The sequence below is a fragment of the Drosophila persimilis genome, unplaced genomic scaffold (genome assembly GCF_003286085.1).
Source record: "Drosophila persimilis strain 14011-0111.01,24,50 unplaced genomic scaffold, DperRS2 tig00000000-arrow-pilon, whole genome shotgun sequence".
Taxonomy (NCBI): domain Eukaryota; kingdom Metazoa; phylum Arthropoda; class Insecta; order Diptera; family Drosophilidae; genus Drosophila; species Drosophila persimilis.
The window spans coordinates 6,634,767-6,656,543 of record NW_020825288.1 but is presented as its reverse complement, the minus strand read 5'-3'; the positions used below and the strand labels follow the sequence as shown (position 1 = coordinate 6,656,543).

At 46.1% G+C, this 21,777-nt stretch overlaps 2 protein-coding genes across 6 annotated transcripts in view; one reads left to right on the top strand and one right to left on the bottom strand.

Annotated features, from left to right (window-relative positions):
* Positions 1–15,412, top strand: part of LOC6587791 (probable serine/threonine-protein kinase DDB_G0282963) — a 28,855-nt gene extending 13,443 nt beyond the window's left edge. The window contains exons 1-7 of one of the 5 annotated variants that reach the window (XM_026984114.1): positions 6,865–7,641; positions 9,780–10,618; positions 10,745–11,315; positions 11,374–11,569; positions 11,965–14,499; positions 14,597–14,947; positions 15,005–15,412. In XM_026984114.1, the coding sequence (XP_026839915.1) occupies positions 6,960–7,641; positions 9,780–10,618; positions 10,745–11,315; positions 11,374–11,569; positions 11,965–14,499; positions 14,597–14,947; positions 15,005–15,026 (5,196 nt within the window). In that variant the 5' untranslated portion in view covers positions 6,865–6,959 and the 3' untranslated portion in view covers positions 15,027–15,412. Of the gene's footprint in view, positions 1–6,859; positions 7,642–9,779; positions 11,316–11,373; positions 11,570–11,964; positions 14,500–14,596; positions 14,948–15,004 lie in introns of those variants that run through there. The other 4 variants (XM_026984113.1, XM_026984115.1, XM_002012703.2 and 1 more) reach the window with 4 other exon arrangements.
* Positions 15,413–17,207: 1,795 nt separating this feature from the next.
* Positions 17,208–18,011, bottom strand: LOC6587386. The gene is made up of 2 exons (XM_002012702.2): positions 17,795–18,011; positions 17,208–17,735 (listed from the first exon to the last, which is right to left on the bottom strand). Exons 1-2 carry the CDS (start codon positions 17,987–17,989, stop codon positions 17,610–17,612), a joined length of 321 nt encoding a protein of 106 aa, XP_002012738.2. The 5' UTR covers positions 17,990–18,011; the 3' UTR covers positions 17,208–17,609.
* Between the last annotated feature and the right edge of the window lie 3,766 nt (positions 18,012–21,777).

Sequence of the window (21,777 nt, the reverse complement as noted above, 5' to 3'; positions counted from 1 at the left end):
TTTTTGTGGCGCGACTATTAAGATGTGGGAGGTCGGGAGTGGATTTAATGCTAATTCGAGTCCGACTGGTGGGGGGTGGCTCCAAAGATGAGTCATTCCTGTGACTGCATTGGCAAAAATAAAACTAAATTAAATTAAAACTCAGAGTCCAATCAATAACTGAATGACATTTTATGGCGCCACCTAAAAGTATGCCCTGGGTTCTGAACGGTAGATGTATCTCTCCCTCTCTGGGTTCTCAACGGTAGCTGTATCTCTCCCTGGTTCTGTTTGGTATCTGTATCTCTCTATGGATCTGCCTGGAAGCTGTATCTCTCCTTGGGTTCTGAACGATAGCTGTATCTCTCTCTGGGCTCTGAACGGTAGATGTATCTCTCCCTCTCTGGGTTCTAAACGGTAGCTGTATCTTTCCCTGGTTCTGCCTGGAAGCTGTATCTCTCCCTGGGTTCTGCCTGGTAGTTGTATCTCTCCCTGGGTTCTAAACGGTAGCTGTATCTTTCCCTGGTTCTGTCCGGTATCTGTATCTCTCCGTGGCTCTGAACGATAGCTGTATCTCTCTCTATCTCTCTCTCTGTTTCTGAGTGGTTCTCATGCACTTTTATAGATCTCTCCCTCTCTCTTTATACGATCTTTGCTGTTCTGTTTGGTATTTGAAATTTATGGATTATGAGAGCAGGCGACTCGGCTTCAACGCCCACACACTCTCTCTTCCTCTGTCTGAAACCGACAATAATTAATTGAAAAATAAAAGCCAGAGCTTGCAAAAATATATGATATGTGTATCTCGCAGATACTCGTACGTATCTACGTGTAAACAAGCCAATTGTTGTCTCCGGTTTTGTTTGTTGTTTATTCAGTAAAGCAGAGCACTTGGATGAATGAGTTTTGGTCTGGAAAGAGTGAAAATCTAGGGGTCCCCCGCCACAGGGTGGGGTGCATATTTAATACACAGCTCCATTGTATTCGAAACAGATTTCCGAAAATGGAAAAAGGGAACTACAATTTATGTGCATTTTTAATAGTTTTATTGGAAAAATGTTGCACGCTCTATCGACTGGCCGATCGATCGTCTGCTTGTAATTGTTAATGAGGCACTTGTGCCTTTATCGCCCCCCCTCGAATATCGAGGGGCAACTGTGATATAATTTTATGTTTTGGTGTTGGGTTTCAAGTGGCATTCAGGTCGGGGCAGATGTTTGTTGCGGCACGTGCACACCCTCCCTCGAAGATGGTGGCTCGATGGAACTCGATCTTCCCAAGCCGGAAGCCCTACAGATCTTTCCCTTTGCCACCCTCGAAGAGTTTCGAGTGTGCGGATGATCTCTCTTGTGGGATTCGACGGGTGTGTTTGTTTGCCTCCGGACAGAGTACACACTTGCTTTTCCACTCGAGTTGCTTCATTAGTCTTGGGGAATAAATCAAAATCTGCAGTTGATTTCATTTCCAGATGGTCGTTCGGTGGCTGGTATTCGTATATATTTGATTTATGATAATATCTGTGCTCTCTGCTAAGCTCGTTGGTTCTAACTGAATGATCTGCGGCACTTTGCTGCTCTCTGGAAAAGTATCTTTTATGGTAAAAGCATGGCAAATGATTTATTGAACACTAAATAAAACAAATTCGATTAAAAGAATTAATTTTAAAACTTGTTTGAGTAGTATCTTCCATCAAAAGTATCTTTTGTGAGACGTTTCTGGTATCCGAAGTATCTTATATCAGAAATATCTTCAATTAGATGGATCTATCAGAAATTATCATCCATCAGAAGTATCTCCCACTAGAAAGATCTTCCATCAGAAGTGTCTTCTATGAGGAGTATCTTCCAACAGAAGTATCTTTTATCAGAGTTATCTTCCATCAAAAATGATCTTCCATCAGAAGTATCTTCTATCACAAGTATCCTCCATCAAAAGTATCTTTTTATCAGAAGTATCTTCCACCATAAGTGACTTCTATGAGAAGAATCTTCCAACAGAAGTATCTTTTATCAGAAGTATCTTCCATCAGAAGTATCTTTCATCCGAAATGATCTTCCATTGGAAGTGTCTTCCATCAGAAGTGACTTCTATGAGAAGAATCTTCCATCAGAAGTATCTTTCATTACAAGTATCTTCCATCACAGGTATCTTCTATCACAAGTATCCTCTATCAAAAGTATCTTTTATCAGAAGTATCTTCCACCAGAAGTGACTTCTATGAGAAGAATCTTCCAACAGAAGTATCTTTTATCAGAAGTATCTTCCATCAGAAGTATCTTCCACCAGAAGCGACTTCTATGAGAAGAATCTTCCATCAGGAGTATCTTTTATCAAAAGTATCTTCCACTACAAGTATCTTCCATCAGAAGTATCTTCTATCACAAGTATCCTCCATCAAAAGTATCTTTTTATCAGAAGTATCTTCCACCATAAGTGACTTCTATGAGAAGAATCTTCCATCAGAAGTATCTTCCATCAGAAGTATCTTTTATCAAAAGTATCTTTCATTACTAGTATCTTCTATCAGAAGTATCTTCCATCAGAAGTATATTCTATCAGAAGTATCTTTCATCCGAGGTATCTTCCCTTAGAAATGATCTTCCATCAGAAGTATCTTTAATCAGAAGCATCTTCCATTACAAGTTTCTTCTATCAGAACTATCTTCCAACAGAAGTATCTTCCATCAAAAGTATCTTCCATTACATATATCTTCCATCAGAAGTATATTCTATCATCTTCCATCTCCTATCAAAAGTCTCGTCTAAAAGCTCTTTGGCTCTCTCGTGCCTCTACCGCTCTCAGCATGAGGCGCACACACAGCCACACTGCACTTGTTCCTCCGCCAGCGTATCCATGAAGTTTGTCGCTTATGTACGCTCTCGTTTTCACTTTTCCCTCGAGCATTTCTTTCTTCTTTTTTTTTTTTTTTGGGGTTAAATCTTGACTGCACATTGTATAATGTATTCCGATGCGAGGCTATGGCTACGGCTACGGCGTAGCCGTACCCGTACCCGTACCCGTAGTTCGTGCGTTTTCGGTTCGCTCACAGATACAACCCGAAGATACTGGGGGAGGCGGCGCCCTATCCCCACACCACGCCACACCACACACATAGCCAGACCCGGAGAGTCTCGTCGCTTTGTAGTCGTTGCCTCGCTGCTGCTTTGTTGCTGCCGTTGTCGTCCGTCGTCCGTCGTCGGCTCGCTCGCTCGCTTTTTTTTCCCCGTCAGTCAGTCAGTCTCCTTGGGCTTGTGCAACTGTGAAAATGTGCGGAGCATCGTCGTCTACGTCGTCGTGTGGATTGTGAAAATAGAGACCTTTTTTATATGTATATTATTTTCATTTCGTTTAATTTGTTTACGCGCTCATTGGCCCGCCTATCGTGTGAAATCTTGTAGATACTTTAGCCAAATCGAAGCCGCACTAATTGTGCGTGGGCCAGCAGCCATGCCTGAGTGAATTATCCGCCACAGATTGGCCACTATCTCAAGTGCATTCGTATATGTATCTCGCTCACTGTGTATCTGTGTATCTGTGCCTCTGTGTCTGTGCCTCAGTGTATCTTTAAACGAACAAAGCGACAAAGGGAATGCTCTTTGAACACCACAAATATTTGGATTATCTAATACTATAAATTGGATGGGTAAATTGGTTGTTTTCAGCAAACAGGCGACACATAATAGTGTGTTTTTTTTTTACGAGTTTTCTGCAGTAGGAAATGAGATCATCTCTAGTCAGTGGCACTGTGCATCGGGCTGGGCTCGGTGCCCCCGCAAAGATTGCACACAAAAAGTAGCCTTATCTTATCGCTATATTCAGGTGAAAAGTAATAGGGCATGCCAAACGGGTTTATTCACGCCAAATCGGAGCATTTGACAGGCTGATAAGAGAATGCCGTCAAGAAAATAGCAGCTCTTCTGTTGTTTTTGATTCTATTTCGAGTAGCTACTAAATACAAGGATGCTTTTACTGTATCTAGATGCTCTTCTCCATAGTAGATACAGTATTTCAATGTGTGCTTTGATTTAGCTATTGTATCTCCCCATAACCTTCGTTGTAGAAGCTTCTGTATCTCCAGATATCCACTAAGCAGTGGCTACTGTATCCCTGAATCTGGCAGTAGATACTGTATCTTTGCATCTGGCTACTGGCTACTGTACCTCTGAATCTGGCAGTAGATACTGCATCTTTGAATCTGGCAGTGGCTACTGTATCTCTGAGAATTCTCCTGATCTCCTGATCGGCATATGCCTGGCAATAGTGTTTGTATCTGTATCTAAGCACATGTCTTGATATACAAAATGTATCTCCGCTTCACAGTAGCTACTGTATCTCTGCATCCACCCTGCACTAGCAATGGTATCTTTGAATCTTTCTCTATCAGACAGTGGCCTGTATCTGTATCTGTATCTGAGTATTCTTGTAATATTAGCCCCCATTTCGTATATAAAAAAGTTTTTACCCTTTTTATGATATTCTACTCATATCGGCTCGAGTGAGTAAAGCGAGTGAGCCTGGGGTGGGTTTTATAGTATTTGTATCTGTATCTTAGCTTGCTTTTGAATATTTACACCTTGAAGTATCTATTGTACCTATCTGTATCGTAATAGCCATTGTATCTTTGCCTGCCAAAAGCCACTGTATCTTCCAGCGAAAGCCACTGTATCTCTGCCTGCCAAAACCCATTGTATCTTCCAGTGGTAGCTAATGTATCTTTGCCTGCCAAAACCCATTGTATCTTCCATTGGTAGCTACTGTATCTCTGCCTCTGCTTCTCCCTGGCAGTAGCTGCTGTATCTCAACATTCTCCTCAGGCTTCTTCTAATGTATCTCTGCCTTTGCCTAGGAATAGTATCTGTATCTCTATCTCAGTCTTTCTGTAGCTTATGTATCTCCCCCCTTGCCCCACCGTAGCTATAGTATCTATGCTCACCGAAAGCTACTGTATCTGGCAGTTGTAGCTAATGTATCTGGCAGTTGTAGCTACTGTATCTTGCAGTGGCAGCTACTGTATCTTTGGATCTGTTTTCAGTAGCTTTTTTGAAAATAGCTTTGACCTTTTCTTCTTCGACTTCCGCATCGACATGCACACATGCGTTTGATGATTTCGTAATTGCCATTGCATTTGCAACAGCAACATCGACAGTGCAGCGGTGCAGCGGCAAGTGCCACAGCCACAGCCAGTGCGAATGCGAATGCGAGTGCTTCTGTAGATACATTTTTCCTTTCGCTGGCTCATTTAATTGTGGGCTCTGTTTTCTAGGCATTTTCCATTACCAATGTAGGCCAACAAGTGCGTTGAACTAGAAGCCAGAACGGAGCCAGTGCCACAGCCACAGCCACAGCCAGTGCCAGAAGCTGACGTCAGGTTGCGTCCTTCTCTCTTCCTGAGGAAAACACCTAAACAAACAGCCGGGAAATAAAGTTCAAGCACTGGGGGGAAAACTGTACTTGCCGCATGCCGCTTGCCGCACGCACTGTTTATTTGCTGCTGCAAGGTGCCAAGAGAAATCCAAAAGAGTTGCACAAATGCAACGTGCCACATGCCGCATGCTTATCGGTGGATGGGGGCGGTGCCACGTGAATGTTTTTCTTTTCTTTAAGTGTATTTAGAGGGGGGATGCAAGAGGGGGTTCTCCTTGGCTGATTGCCAGCGGCAGCAGGTCCTTGGTGCGCCTGAGCACTCCTCGATGCCGGGCTCACGTTGTTTCTTGTTGGTGTTGCTGTGTGGCAGGGACTTTCTCTTTCCGATATTGGGGTATTTTTCCACTATTGCGCATTTATACGGTTGTATCTGCCACCAAGAACCCCCCAGGACTACGATTCCTACCCCAAGCACCCCACAGGACTACGATTCCTGCTCCAAGCCCCCGCCAGGACTACGATTCCTGCCCCAAGCACCACCCAAGACTACGATTCCTGCCTCAAGCACCCCACAGGACTGCGACTCCTGTCCCAAGCACCCACCAGGACTGCGACTCTTGCCCCAAGCACCCCACAGGACTTTGCCTCCTGCCTCAAGCCCCCAAACCCCGACTGTGGCTCTTTGTCTGAAAGTCTTGCCATCGAAGCCATCTGTTTTGGGCGTGTCCAAAGGGGTTTTTCTTTCTGTTGTTTCTTGCAACCAAATTGCACTTTTCCTCAGCCCCAGAGATGCTCAAAGACCACCTCTTTGGTGATGTCAATCATCAACTATGCCACATATTTCTTCTATATTATGTGGAACACCTGGCACTCTGTCTTGTTGGCAAGCGACAAGATAGATTTCAATAGCAAACATTATGATGACACATTCAGGCAGTTGTTGAACTTGGCTAACAAATTCGGTCGAAAAGAAATCTTAAATTTAGACAACATTTAAAACCCCGGGGCCCCCAAGGCCCTGGCATCCTGACATTTCCTTTGGCCGGAAATTTATGCGCATAAATTAGGTGCCACGGGGCACCTCCGCCTCGAGGCCGGCTCCTAACGAGCCTCTAAACGCGGCCTGAATGCAGTTAATTTGGCCCAAAAGACAGGCTTGTTTTCAGGTTGCAGCGGCCATAAATCCCGCCCGAGCTTTGTTTATTATCAAAAAGATAATTTTAGATATTTTCGAAACTCCGCAGAAAACTCGTAAATTATTTGGGGAAAACTTTTTCCAATGTACAGCACACAGATCTATATATATATATATAATTTTTCAAACACATATGTCGTATAGAAGGAAAAAACTTTTATAAATAGAGCGGTGGAAAGAAAAAACAACAAAAGAAATCAAAATGAAAAGTGCAGCAGCAGCAGCAAATACCAACAAAATGTGTAACCAATCAATGGAGTTTTGAACCCTTAAAAAATCACCAAAGCCAATATCCAAAAATAACCAAAAAAAAAATAAGGAAAATCATCAGAAGCAGCAGAATCTGGCAACAGCAGCATCGAGCGTCACTGCGTTGGTCCAGAGACCAGAAATAAATCCACCGGCAACGGCGGCAACTAAATGTTGTTGCTCTTGTTGGCCTTCATCATGCGATTCGTAGACATTTCCAAACGCTGTGCGGCCTGCTCCAGGGCCGGCATCGATTGCCAGCACGGCAGCAACATGGCGCACAGCGATGCCAATGGCAATGCGGCGACGGCGGCCTGCTGGCAACATGTTGCCACCAGCAACCAGAGCAACAGCAACAGCAACAGCAGCAGCAGCACCAGCAGCGGCTGTGACAGCAATAGCTCCTCCAAAGAGAACTACTATGCACCACAGCAGCAGCAGCAGCACCAGCGGCAGCAACAGCAACATCAGAGGCAGCAACAGCAACATTTGCAACACCAACAACAACATTTGGGTGTGACACCGCAGCAACTAGAACAGATACGCTTCTATCAGCGCATGCAGCAGCAGCAATTGCAACTGTTGCAGCAACAACTACTGCAACGGCGTCGCCTGCAGCAGCAACTGAGGGACCAGGGTGTGCCAGCCAAACACACCACAACCACAGCGGGTTTGACCTGCAATCAACAGTATTTGAGGCAGCAAAGAATGCAGCAACAGCAACAGCAGATGCAACAGCAACAACAGCAGCTGCAGCAGCAGCAACAACGATATCTGGACAACAGCAACATTGATCATGACTATCTAAACAACAATATTAACAATCGCAACAGTAATCCGATGCTAGGTCAAGGTGCGAATGTATTTAAGTCTTAGATTTATGTTAGATTTAAAGAAAGTCCCGAGCGAGGGCCCTGAGGGCAATGACAGGTGCACTATACTTGAAAGAGCTCTCCTCATACCCAAAATTAACCACCAAATCAGTCCTTACAATGATGGGCTGTTCATTCGTCCAAACGAAGCGCTTAGAGGATTGTTGCACCCTCAGAACCCACGTCTCCTTCCATTGTTTATCCCAAATGAAACAATTTTCTATATAACATCTTATTATAATGGAAATATGTTCCAGTTTGATTAAACATTTGCCACAGCAAAAAGCATAGTCAACATTTGGCGTTGCACTGGCTCTGGGGACATCTCGAGACGTGGCTTTTGTAATTTTCAATTAAGTTTAATGGAGAGTCAAGTGGCTCCAGGCATATGGCCATTGCCCTCTCTCAGCAGACAGCTACAATATGCAATATATGCCCACTACAGTCGAGCTTCGCCATAACGAACTTCCATGCAACGAAGTTTTCAGAACCATGCAATTTTTGTACCATTTTTAGAAGGTTTTGCTCTCCTTATAACAACTTTCTTTATGGGGAATATTTCTTTATTAGGCCTTTTTTCTGTACACATAATTCGACTCCTCATGCGACTTTGATCTACCTATAATGGACTTCTTTATACACGATTCGATATCCTAGATTTGTGGTACAAAATGGATGTGTGTAAGGTCCAGAAGGAAGCCTTTCCGACCTTATTAGGTATATATATTCTTGATCAACATCAATAGAGCCATGTCTGTCTGTCTGTCCGTCCATCCCTATGAGCTTGTAGTGCTCAGAGACTATGAGAGCTACAGCAACGACAATTTGTAACCAGAGTTCTGTGATATGTCACTGTAGTTCCAAATTTCGCCCCCATAACTCGCTTCCACAATTTTGAAGATACACAATCATAGATAAAGACCATATCTACTAGATTGCCAGATCTGGTTCAGATCGGATTATTATTATAGCCAGTAGAAACAGATCAAGCAAAACCCAGCCAGGCACGTGGCTCACTTTCCGTCTCGCTCTCACACACACTTTTCGTCATGCAATGTGCGCGCCGTTTGGCGGAGGAGAGCCATATTTTTGCTTGTGCTTTACTACCAAAACAAAAGTAGAAGCGTATTTGGGGAAGTCCCGAAGTGAAATGTGCCTGAAAATATATGTATTTCTTTGCCTTAATGACCTGAAAGTCTTTGTTGAGAAGGAAAACGATTTGTTTCAAGGCAAAATAAACTTAAAAACAAAGAATTTTATTTAAAGAAATTTCCCTAGAATGTGCCCCGAGATTCGTTATATGGAGGTTGGACTGTACTATATATATTCTGTATATATTTATATGTACATCTGTATGCTTGTGTATATTGTATGTATCTGCATTCTTTTATCTACACACAAAATGCATTAAAAGTTTTTATTTGTGGCCCAAATATGAAATGGAAAGTCATTTCATATTTTTTGTGTGTGTTTGGGGGGAGATTTGGAATGAATGATGGGGCAGAGCAGAGAAGAGCAGGGACGGGGGTGGGGGTGGGGCTGGAGAGACAGCTTTGCCACTTGTCGAAAGAAGGGAAAGATCTTTCATGTCTGCACTTGCTGGGTGGTGCTCCTCCCTCTCCGATGATCCCCAGTTGTTTATTGGATCTGTTTTTCGAGTTAATTTTAAATGTAAATTCGGCTGGGGCCGTGGAGCAATCGATTGAAATGCGGCAAATGGGGGCACGGCAGGGGAGAAAAGTAACCATCTTTGGACATGCAATAACTTCGCGTACCTTTAATTGCCTTTTGGGGGTTGCAGCTTGCATGTGGCATGTGGCATGTGTCGGCAAGTTTGTGACATTTTCGACGGCGGTGCCTGGCACCCGGCGACTCGTAAAAATCTCTCAGACATATAAATATAATTTTTACAACTTCTCCATAAGATCCGAACGATGGCTAACCATTTGCTAGACTAGTCCTGGGGATCGTAAAAACTAATTGAAACGTGGCCCTGCCGCTGTCAGGTTTTATGGCCAAGCAGATCATTAGCTGGGGGGGAGTGGCAATTCAGTGTCAGGGCTAATGGGATAGTGGATCTGTACTAATGCCTGGAATTCCCTTTCTCTTTCTCTTGCAGGAAACTTGAAACTTCGACGTGGCATGACCGAATTCTCAACCAACAACGATCACAAGCAACCGCATTTCATCTCCGCATCTCAGCAGAAACCGCTCCAGAATTCACCCATTCACCAGACTAATCCCAAGCCGCATCATCATCATCCTCAACCGCTTCAACGCTTTGCCCAACAGCAACAACAGCAGCAGCAGTTTCTTCAGCAGACCCTGCCCCAAGGCCAGCAACAGAACGGCAACACGGCTGCCCACATTGGCCTAGGATCGTCGCCACATTCCCCGCTCGGCTATAGGAATCCCCTCAATAGTCCCACCGGCAATACGGCGGGTAAACGCTACCAGCAACAGCTGACCGATCGCCTGCTGCAGCAGCAACATCTGCAACACTGCCAGCAACAGCAATTGCAGTCGCTGGGTGGCGGCGGCGGCGGCGGCAGCGGCAGCGGCAGCGATGAGGAGTACGACACCAAGGACGAACTGAGCGAGGAGAGCCTCAAGCAGAATGTGGCCATTGTCCTGAGCAATCTGGATCGGTACAACAACGCTTTGCGCAGCTTAATACTGAATGAGCAGGTGAGCGGCGGCGGCGGCGGTGGTGGTGGCAGCCTCGGCGGTGGCGACGGCGGCAGCAGCAGCCTCTTTCTCGACAGCAACAGCAGCAGCAGCCTGCTCTTTGGCTGCGACAACGATACGAATCAGCGTTGCAACAACAACAACAACAACAACAACCATAACGTGTGGGGCAAGATGGCAGCCACACCGGAATCGGACTACAACAGCAATGCCACAACGCCCGGGGGCAGGAGTGGCAGCGATCAGCAACAGCAACAGCAACAACTTGGGGTAGGTGCAACGCTTTGTGGTGGCGGTGGTGGTGGTGGTGGTGGTATACGGGACTCTAACGGTGGCGGTGGCAACTGCTCGCTGGCCTCCTCGCACGACTTTACTCACGACAATTCCGATTATCAGTGGTTCCTCGACTACGGCTATCGGGATGGCTGCAGCGGCATGCAGCGCAGTGTTCTCAGCTCCCTTTCGGCCTCCTACAATGCCATGGGGGATCTCATCTACTACGAGGATCTGGCCAAGAATCTGGACGCCAATCTGGCCGAGGTCGATATGGAGAGCTTTCGTGCCGAGGACATACATTCGCTGTTGTCACAGCTGCCGGCCTACTGCAAGAGTCTGGGCGGTGCGAATAGTCGACTGCAACAGTCGCTGCTACACCAGCAGCAGCAGCAGCACTTGCAACAGCAGCAGCAGCAGCTAGAGCACAGCAGCAACAGCAACAACACAATGATGATGATGCCGCACAACATGATGTCGCAGACATCGACGACATCCACCAACGAGTTGATCGACAACTCGTTCTGCAAGTCCGAGCTGCTGTTCTCGCCCGTCCGCGAGTCGCACATCTCCGTGGACTCGCTGGACATGGACGCGTATCCCGATGAGGGCGAGATAATACTCACCTGCAACAAGGACAACTATACCATAGCCTTCGAGGGCAGCGTACTCTACTCGGACGAGAGTTTCTATGGTGAGTAGATCGTTTTCCCAGAGAAGAACCAATTAAAAAAGCCTAGAACTTTCCGTAGAACCCAATGACATGGCCATGAGGAGGAGCAAACAGAACTGCATCAATTTGCACAGCAATCTGGAGGATATTGTGAAGCGCAACAAGGCCCTGGAGGTATCGATGTCACGCTCGGCCCAGGCCTTTCAGCCCCTGGGTCCAACCATGTCGCCCAAGGGCGCAACAGGAGCGGCAGGAGCCACGGCCAAACTGCAGCGGTAGGTCCACACGACACACGCGACACGCACACAAGCCTCAAGGAAGGATTGGTACCAGCTAGAGAGAGGGGAGGGCAGTCGCTAGTCGTTGACAGGGCGGATGTATGACCAGCTCTGGGGTCACATCAATTGAGTTTAATTTAGTTTCATTTGCTGTCTGTCGGAATGCCCCACAATTGGGGGAGATTTCCACAGTCAAGGGGTATTTTTGTTTGGGTTTTTGTGTGTCTCTGGCGCAGGCCTAGAAGTTAATCCTTGAGGAAAACCAAAACCTCATTCATAAACGGGAAACTCCCGACGTTCTAGACGCCAGCCGGCGACCAATTCTTCCTTCCTTTCCTACCTGTAATCCGCCAACAAAAACTCAATTGTATTTTCCATGCGCTCGTCTAAAGACGCTCGTTGTTTCTGGTTTCGCCCGCACGCAGATATCCGTCGGGCAACAACAACACGGAGACCATTACCATCACGCGACATCTGCCGCAGTGCAGCGTCAGGAAGAGCAGCAGTCTGCCGAATCTGCAGAGCGAAGAGGCAGTGCCAAGGCCAGAGCAGGAGGAGCAGCAGCAACAGCCACAGTCACAGCGAGTGGATCAGGGAGCACCTTTGAATGTCTCGCAGGCGATCAGCACCTCGACGATGGAGTCGTGCAAGTCGCGATCGAGAAATCTGCTGCCCATGTGCCAGATGCCCATATCCATAAGCGTTTCCATATCGGAGAGACTGCAACAGCAGGCAGAGCTGCAGCAGCAGCAACAGCAGCAGCAACAGCAACAGCAGCACCGTCACAAGCATCATCGCTGCAGTTGCTCCCACGAGAGTCAGAACTTCTGTTCGGGGTCTGTGTCCTCGGGCAACTCCTCCAATCCGCCGGCCTTCAATCTAGTCAAGCTCTTCATCAAACAGAAGAGCACCAGCAGCGGCCACGAGGAGCCGCTAATGGCCCAGGCCAGCGCACACACCTGTATGGATGTCTCGTCGGGCTGTTGGCCCTCCAGCGATGCGGCCAGCTCGAGCAGTGGCTCGCTGGAGCAGCGTCTGCGCAAGAAGAGCATGAACGACTCGGGCAAGGGTTCGGCGGTCAGTCGTCACGACGAGGAGGAGGAGGAGCACCACCACTATGCGGATCAACAGACGCCCCCCAAGCAGCGACAGCTGCGCGCTCGTTCCGAGGCGGTGTTCTATGACGATGCGGCCAGCTCGAGTTCCACGGGCTCGCTGACGGCCACCAATTCGCCGGCCCATCGGCGCCGCAGTATGCCGTTGCGGAATCCACAGCTCTATCAGCTGGCGGCAGCCCAGACCTCGACGGCCAGCCAGATGTCGTCGGAGGCCAGCACCGAGGAGCAGTTGACGCAGGTGCCGCGACGAGCAGGCGCCGAGGCGGCGTCCACGCGCCCCCTGTCCTGTGCCTCCAGTTCGGAGATGATAACACGCTCCATGCAGACATCCTGCGGTTCGTTGAGCACCACCCGGAGCAGCCTGAGCGAGAGATACCGATGCGTGCCGCCCTCCTTCCTGGAGAAGCTGAACAACCTGGGGGAGCAGCGGCAGGCGCCCATCTACGTGATCTATCCGAACTATGCGCTGCCCGACTTGGGCTTTGTAAAGACCACGGCGGCCACCCCGGACGTGATCTTCTCGCCGTTCAACTACAAGATGACGCTGGACGGAGCCGCCAGCAGCAGCGGATCGCTCAAGAAGCAGCGCAGCAGCAACAGCTGCAGCAGCCGGCAGAGCCTCAACGAGGACGAGCTCCTCAAGACGCTGGACTACAAGCACATAGCCGACTGGCAGTCGCTGGCCACCCTGTTGCCGGTGGAGTATCGCCGGCGGCTGCAGCACATTCCCGAGGTGAAGCAGCTGGTACGACAACTGGATGCGGATCTCGCCCAGCGACCGCTGTTCTGTATGTCGCCGCCGTTGCGCAGGAACCGCACACACATCTGCGATTGTGCCAAGTACTTCCAGCAGACGCAGACGGGCCACACCCAGCCGCTGCTGGACGAGGGCTCCAGCTCGGGGTCCAGCCAGCCGCCCAGCTCCGGCTATCGGGGCTCTTCCACGCTGCTAACCGACTCCGAGCTGGACGCCGATGCGGATCCGCTCAAGCAAATGTATGTCTACCAGTACGATCAGCAGCAGCAGCAGCAGCACACGACGCCGCCGCAGCCCATGCCGAGGAGCATCTTGCGCAAGGCAAACTCTGCCCAGGCACGGACCAAGCGCAATTCCATGATCGAGGGCGGCCAGCAGACGCAGAAGATGTCCAAGCTGGAGAAGCGACGCAGCCTGCAGGAGCCGCCCTACAACTACGCCCTGGGCTCCACCGATGAGCTGGCCGATGTGTTCGAGGAGGAGGAGCATAGCCAGGCACAGGTCCAGGCACCGGCCGTGAAGCAGCGCCTCTCCCGCAAGGATCTGGACGCCCGGGCACGGGCCGAGAACTTCCTGGCCAGCCTGCCACGCTCCGAACTGAAGTATTATGCGGAGATTGCCTCCATTCTGGAGACATCCGGCGAGCAGGTGCAATACGATGCGGCTGCCCTCAAGAAGGAGGTGAGTCGCGTGCTCAGCCAGCAGAAGAAGGTGTCGTTCACCGATGAGGCGGCCACCTTGACGGCGGCCCTCGCTGGGGATGCCAAGCGCTTCTCGACGCCGCCCAATTCGCCCAACATTTCCATGGCGGCCGCCCTGCAGCGGCGCGAGACCCTCGACGTGCTCGAGCAGCGGAAGATCGAGAGCAATCGCTTCAAGCGGCTGCAGATACAATGGGAACTGATGAGCAAAGACTCGAGCATGCTCAAGGAGCTGGCCAGCGAGGCGGCGACCAAGAGTGGCGGCTCCACGCCCACATCCACCAATTCGACGGGCTCCAATTCGGCGCCAAGATCAAGGATACCCCGACCAGTCAGCTATCCAGCAGGAAGGTTAGTACTCAAAGGCTCGTCTCAAAGGATTCTTTTGCACTTTTGATTTCTTTTCGTTTCTTATCCGTTTTTTGCATGATTTTACGTTTTAATACAGAAGTTCCACACCCACATCGACGCGCACAGCGGCCCCTGCGGTGGCCAGTAGTCCCTCCACAACACCCAAGACTGTCACTAAAAGCCACAACAAAACTCTGTCTCTTTTGTCCTCCCCGCGTTTGAATAGACTAAGCAGCGCCCAGCAGGATGCCGCCAATGGGTCAGGCAAGGCCGGCGGCAGCAGCACACGATCCCCGAGTCGCATAGTGCAACCGAAGCGGTACAGCCTGGCGGGCACCCCGACACACACACCCCCAGCAGCAGTCAGGGCGCGCACGCCCACCAATCGAGTGGCAGTCACGGCGCCCAATACACCAAAGCGTCAGGCGGGAGCTGCCCCATCGCCCAGGTGAGTAATGTGTGTAGAAAGTCATGCCACAAGATGCTAATCTTTCCTTTGTTGCAGACCCACCTCGCGAGTGCGTTGAGCGTCCACACCAGGTCCAGTCATACCCCAATTAGTCAGCGATTACTCAACAACAAAAAAACATAATCAACAAAAACAAAAACCGCAATGAAACATTGTAAAATTCTAGACTAAGGCTTTGTGTGCGTGCGGCTCTACTGCTTAAAACCCCTGGAAAGTGATATATAGAGGAGAGTTGGAGATGGGGAGATGGAGGGGCAGCGAGGGGAAGATTGAAAGGTCCGACAGTGCTAGTACTAAGGTACCTCCAGATTGATATTGATATTTTTTGTTGCGGGAAAGTAGCTGAATTTTTCATTTTCTACTGAAAATCTATACATATGCCAAGTACGCGTAAACAAATATTTTGATGTATATACACACACACAGACAGACACAAGCATATACATAAACATATGTATACATAGACGCTTTTCCCCCCAACCCCCCACAGTAGCTACTCAAAAGATACGCGAATACATAATACATAAAGAAATTGTATAAAATATTTTCTATAAAATGGCAGCCTATACGTATAGCAAATAATCGACCAGCAGCCAAAAAAGGCATACATCGGGATGCAATAGAACAATACATAATCGAGGATTTGCGGACGGCCTTTAGCTTGATTTATGATTTAATCGCAGGCTCAAGTATTTTTTGGTTGCGTGACTTTTATTTTATGCCGAGACGAAACGAGCCCTTTGCTGCGCTCAAAGTGATTTCAAATTGTACGATATATTGATTACTATTAAACTTACCACTTACTTTCATTTGTAACTATTTAAAGCCTATCTATCTATGCGCTCTAACCGCTGTAACCACTCTATCTCTATGACATAAATATAATTTTGTATTTAACTGCTGGAAGACATCAAACTAATTTGTAAGAACAGAACAGAACAGAGCAGAGCAAAACACTTTTCTATCCTTAATTGTATAGCTATTTCTTATATACTATATATACTATTATGTATTATGTGCGGAGCGGTTCAACACACACACACACACACATATTATAGATTTTCAAAAAGTATCACCAAATGCGGGATATGCGGGAGTATAATTATGTATTAAACAACAACAACAACAGAAACAAAACAAAAACAAAACATTGTATAAAAATACAAAAATCAATAAAAAATATTAATAAACATGCAAAAAAGTATTACGAAAAGAAATTGGAAATGTTATTCCTATGTCTAAGCAGAATATTGTTGAGAATGTCCTTTAGAGAATCAAGGTAACAGACATCTCATATGGTAGGATGATTTTTCAGAACTTCAGCACATTAAATTCGTTTCTGGGGGCTGAGGCAGGGAGTAGTGGGCCACAACTGCACCAAAGGGCGCCGCTGGTCGTTTCGGCATCGCAACTGCAACGAAGAAGGTGGAAAGCACGGAATAGCCGTGGAACAGCGGCTGTTTTTGGGGAGTGCGCTGTGACACCAGGACATACTATCAATTAAAGCCACTCTAGGCAGACGCACAAGGCACTTTTGCTCATACAACAGTAGCATAAACAAACGAGTATCGTTCCAATTGTTCAATTTCTTTATTCCGTCGAATATTACTAGCTATATAGAACATTTAGCCATGCCCACATAGTTTTATACGATTGATTAATCAATTTTCTACTTGACTGGCCTATTCTAAATACTTGCTTTTATTGGATTTTTATATAAAGTTGAAAAGAAAATTTAATAGTTTGATGAAATTGACAAAATATACCATTATATACCGTCGGTTCAATTTTTGCCTCAACAAATACCGAAAAGTATGCATGTCTATTACTTCGTATCTACCTGACACTACAACGTAATATACATACATAGTATCTACATCGCATTCATGGGCATTCTACATGTAAATATACATGTAGAGGGAAAGAGAAGGAAAATGAGCGACTTTAGCGCCACATGCGAGAGCTTTTGAATATGTAGCCTTTATATACACCACCATTTTGGAGCCAACAACAACACAGCAGTTTCCAAGTTTCCAGGTGCGTAGGGGACTCTGAGAAATTCATGGCCAACCCTTTGAAATAAATGTACAGATGTTTTCTAAGCTGGTTTGAATTCCATTCAGTACATAAAATATTAGTATATAAAGGCCAATAAGGTATACATATGTAACTGGGATGCGATATAACAAATCAACTTCAACAGCTGTTGTATTATTCATCACAAAAATGTATGTATATATTTAGTTGGTGATTGTTCATTTAAGAATGTGCGAACTTTATTGTGTGTTTGATAGCTCGATTCAAGACGGGGCCAGATTGAAGACGGGGTCAGATTCAAGACGGTGTCGGATCGAAGAGCTTTTCCACGACGATATGCAACTATCGAAGGACAGACGTGTGCTAATGCAAGCGAAGCTTAACCAAAGCTCGACAGATCGAGATAGCGGCTGCAAGGGCTGCTGCCGTGAGCAAGCAAATATATGTATGTATATACATACATGTATGGATGTACATATGTAGATGACAATGTGATACAGTGGGCATTGCAAACAACGTACAATAAAAGGGATTTAGTTAACTGCTCCACCTCTGGCTATAATCTATGGATTAATGGCTAACAACAAAATATGTACATATATTCCTATGAATTTCCGACGTAGGAACACCGCTTTGTGGCCACCATACATACTCTGGTGCAGCACTGTTCGGCAAATTTGCACACCATTCCCAGCGGCTCGCAGTTGTCGGCATATTCCATACGCTGGCGCTGATAATCAGGTGAAAGATTTACATTCATACAGATTTACATAGGCGTTACATTCTTACCCGTGTCATATTTTTCGAACGAGGCATTATAAGGTTTTTCTGGCCTTGTTTCTTGGGCAGTTTTTTGCGGGAATAGGCAAACGCCGCTAAGCCGCCTATCTCCTTGATCGGCGAAGGCGCTTCCAGCTCTTCGGACAGGGGAGCACAGCTCGTAGGTCCCAAGAGGAATAGTTCCAGGCACAAAGCCAGTCCCATTAGCAAAAATAAACCGGTGGCATTCATGTTGATCGTTTGACTAAAGCCACTGGACCCACGCTTTTCTTTATATACAGCTCCATTCTAAGGGTGAACAAAATCAAAACCAGACGCAATTCCTTTTTATTGTTTGTTCAGCGGCAAATGTTGCTCGAATTACAAAAAACCCACTACCTTTACCCAAAACTAGGCTTTCCTGGTAGTCACCGTTATGGAATGAGAATGGAATGAGCGAGAGCCACCTACGCCGCTCTCTCTACTTTACGCTCTCTCTCCCAGCTTCCAGCACGCCGCCATTTGTTTTGTTTTTTCAGTGCGCTTCGCAGTCGGCTCCCTGAAAAGCGGGTAAATTCGGTTAATTAAATGAGAAAAAGTGTCGTGCAGCTGTCCAGGGAAGTGTAGTGATTAAATATGTATAAATTAAATCGAAAAACAATTGTGTTTGCAAGAAACTGTGTCCGTGCCAAGTGCGCGGTCGCCACAGAAGAAAAAGTTTCATAAAAAAAGGCTGATCGGCTAAGGAAAAGTCAAAGTGAAGTGTAAAATAAGAATTTGATAAATATCTTATTGTTTTATCCATAAATTCATATTTTTTGTATGTGCCGTTATAAACGGGCTCAACGGAGCCCCGTTTTTATTTCCATTTGGTCACATGAGGTGATTTTTTTTGTGTTTGTGAAAAATGTGCAAAAAAGGCGCCAAGTTCTATCCCTTTCCCACACCCATATGCAAGCGGCGCAGTGAAGAAGAGAGGCCAAAATGAGTCCACGCTCTCTCTAAGTCCAAGTGTGCTCTCAATTTAAGGTGAGACAATACAGATCTTATCGCTCTCTCTCTCTCTGTCTTTCGTTCAATGCAGGCACATGCACTTGCGTAAAATGTGCGTATATCGTGGGCGTGAGAGGGAGAGCGTTTTTCTTTTCTTGCTTTTCTTTGTTGTGCGTTTGCGGCGTTCTTTGATTTTCACTCCTTTATGCTTTCTGTTATGCGGTGATTTCTCTATTTGCTGGTTGTTTATATCGAGACAGAGATTCGCCAATTTTGTGCCATTTTTCCTAGTCATCCCTAATGAGCCTCTTGCCGAGTTATAAACCAAAAGTATTAAATTCCCCTTTATCCATAAAAGCCAATTTTCAAGCTTAGCTTTTTTGGGCATCAAATCCTTGAACGAAAATGAGCACAAAACCCGCTACCCATTTACAGGCTGGCAACATTATTAAAAGTAATTGTAATTACAAAAGCATATGTTGCGCCTTCCCACCCGTCCCCCTCCCCCTCCCGCGTACCTACACTCGCGCTCGAACGTGTTGGGTGCCTTTGCATACATTTACCTAATTAAATAAAATAATGAAAACGCAAAAGTTGCCAAAAGGCGCGAAAGTGCGTCTCTAAAAGTTACCCAAGAATGGTGAAAACCCTTTTTCCCACCACCACCATATACACATATGCAGGGTGCATGTGGAGGTAAGGCATTCTAGATACCCTTTACGGGGGAGATCTTCGATGATGCCAAAGGAAAGCCACCATTTTTTATTAATAATGTGGGGTTCTTGATTTATTTAAGCTTTAATAGTTAATAAATTTGTTATAAATAGAGTGAGTGTCACTGAAAATCGCACAACAAATGAGAATTTACAATTTGCTTAATAATTTCTAAAGTAAACAATATTTTTCCTCAAAATATGTCTTAAAGCAAAGGTAGCGCTAAATAATTTACAAATATAACAGTGTTGCCACTCCCAGTTTTTTGGAATGCTCTGAAATGCCCAAAGGGGACCAAAAATATACTAAAAACTTAGTTTTTTAAAAGATTTTTTATATCTGAAGATGCAGTATATTTTTCTTTATGTTTTCTACATAATTTTCTTTATTTTTTTTATTTGAATATGAAATAAACATATCAATAAACTCAGGCTAATTTTTAAATATTTTTATGCATTTTTTAAAATTGTTTTAATCACTAAAGAATGAATATTTGGTTGCTGTACGAGTTTCAGTGACACTCACTGTATTTCGTTAAGTTTTTTTGTGAACCGTCGTGGTATTTTCGTCTTTCGTTCAGCGTCGTTGGGACGGCCTCTTCGCTGCTCGTCGTTTTCCTAGCGATGGGATGCTCGTTTCTCGTCGTTCTTCTACCGATGGGATCTTCGTTGTCGCTCGTTGTGTCTAGGGCTCCGATTATCATTTGGTTGTGATTTGCGTACGATTGATTTCATGGCTATAGATCTTTCCGGTTACATATATTACCCCTTTGGCAGCATACCCTTTATACTCTTAGAAATACAGGGTACACAAAGCTTGAGCTAACCCACACGCTCTTCACACATTTGCCTTAAAATTGGAAAATAAAATTACGCAGAAATATTTTCAAATATTTATTACAAAGCATGGCGGTACGTGTGTGTGTGTGTGTGTGTGCTGGCTTGATAATTATCATTAGCCGTGTGCCAGTTTTCGGCTTCTGGAGCGTCTTAACGTCTACCGTATGGCTTATCCCAAGGATAAGCACAGCGCAGAAGGAAAGTGGCTGCTGTTTAGCAAATATTTTCACTTTCCCCTTTTTTGGCCGCGTCTTTGATTGAGATTTGTTGGCCATTAAGTTTGCTCATTTGCGTCTCTGCGAGTGCTGCCAACAAAAATTTGCATAAATTCTGGTACATATATGGAATTTTATTTGTATTTTTATTTTATTATTGCGCCACCGATTTTTTGTTGTTTTTTTTTTTTTGGGAGTGAGTGACTGTTTGTGCTTCTGTTTCTGTTTCTGTTCCTCGAAATGTAATTAAAAGTTTTGTTTAAACTGTTGGATATTTGTGTGTGTGTGTGACTGTGGCTCTCGAGAGCAATATGCCTGCGGCTGTTGTCAACGCCGCTGTGCTCGTTTAAGGCCCGGGGGGCGGCCGGGTGGCCGGGGGTGGGCTAAGAACAACAGAAAAAACATGGTAAATAAGTCGGTCAAATAAATTTTGCTGTCAGGCGAAAAGCAAAAGTGCATAAAATATGCACCACTGCCCTGAGAATGAGGCCTACAATATTTGCATTCACATATTTTGTGCTAAAAATAATTACATGCACATGACCCCCCCCCCCCCCCCCCCCCACAACAAAAAAAAACAACAACAACATGGGGATCCTCTGCTTGGGTTATGACTAAAGACATGCCTCGACAACAAGGACATGAGATAGGCGGTCGCAGCATGAGCCAGCCCATTTGTGTACCCATTAGTCGATGGAGGATTCGAAGGGGTATATGGGGTTTGTGATTGTTAGAAGAAAGAACAGATAGGGCGACAGGAGATCCAAGATGAGTCCGTCGGAAGAAGAAATCATCACAATGGAAGTTGGAACGGGATCTAGCTTGCCAGCAACGCAATGGTGAGCGCCTTGTGGTTTGTGAGAGCGCAAAAAAGAGAGCGAGAGTGAGCTGGCAACAGAGCGCTGTTAACCGCTGAACAGGGAAGTGCCAGGTGTTAACCGCTTAACAGTGGAGTGCCAGCTGCTAACAGCTTAAAAGAGAAGATCCAGCTGCTAACAGATTTACAGTGAAGTGCCAGCTCTTAACAGCTGAACAGTGAAGTGCCTGCTGCTAATAGCTTAACAGTGAAGTGCCAGCTGTTAACAGAGAAGTGCCAACTGTTAATAGTGAAGTGCCAGCGGCTAACAGTGAACTTCCAGCCGCTAACAGTTTAACATTGAAGTGCCAGCGCTGCTCTGGCTCTCGTTTAATGAAGAAACAAAAACACTTTAGGTATCTTTTAGTCGAAATTATGAATGGAGCTCATACTTAT

Bases quoted from the DNA above. Each gene is read 5' to 3' on its own strand.
- LOC6587386 (XM_002012702.2), bottom strand. From the start codon at position 17,989: ATGGGACTGGCTTTGTGCCTGGAACTATTCCTCTTGGGACCTACGAGC. The intron at 17,736-17,794 runs GTAAGAATGTAA...CCTGATTATCAG, and splicing joins GTTCGAAAAATATGACACGG to CGCCAGCGTATGGAATATGC.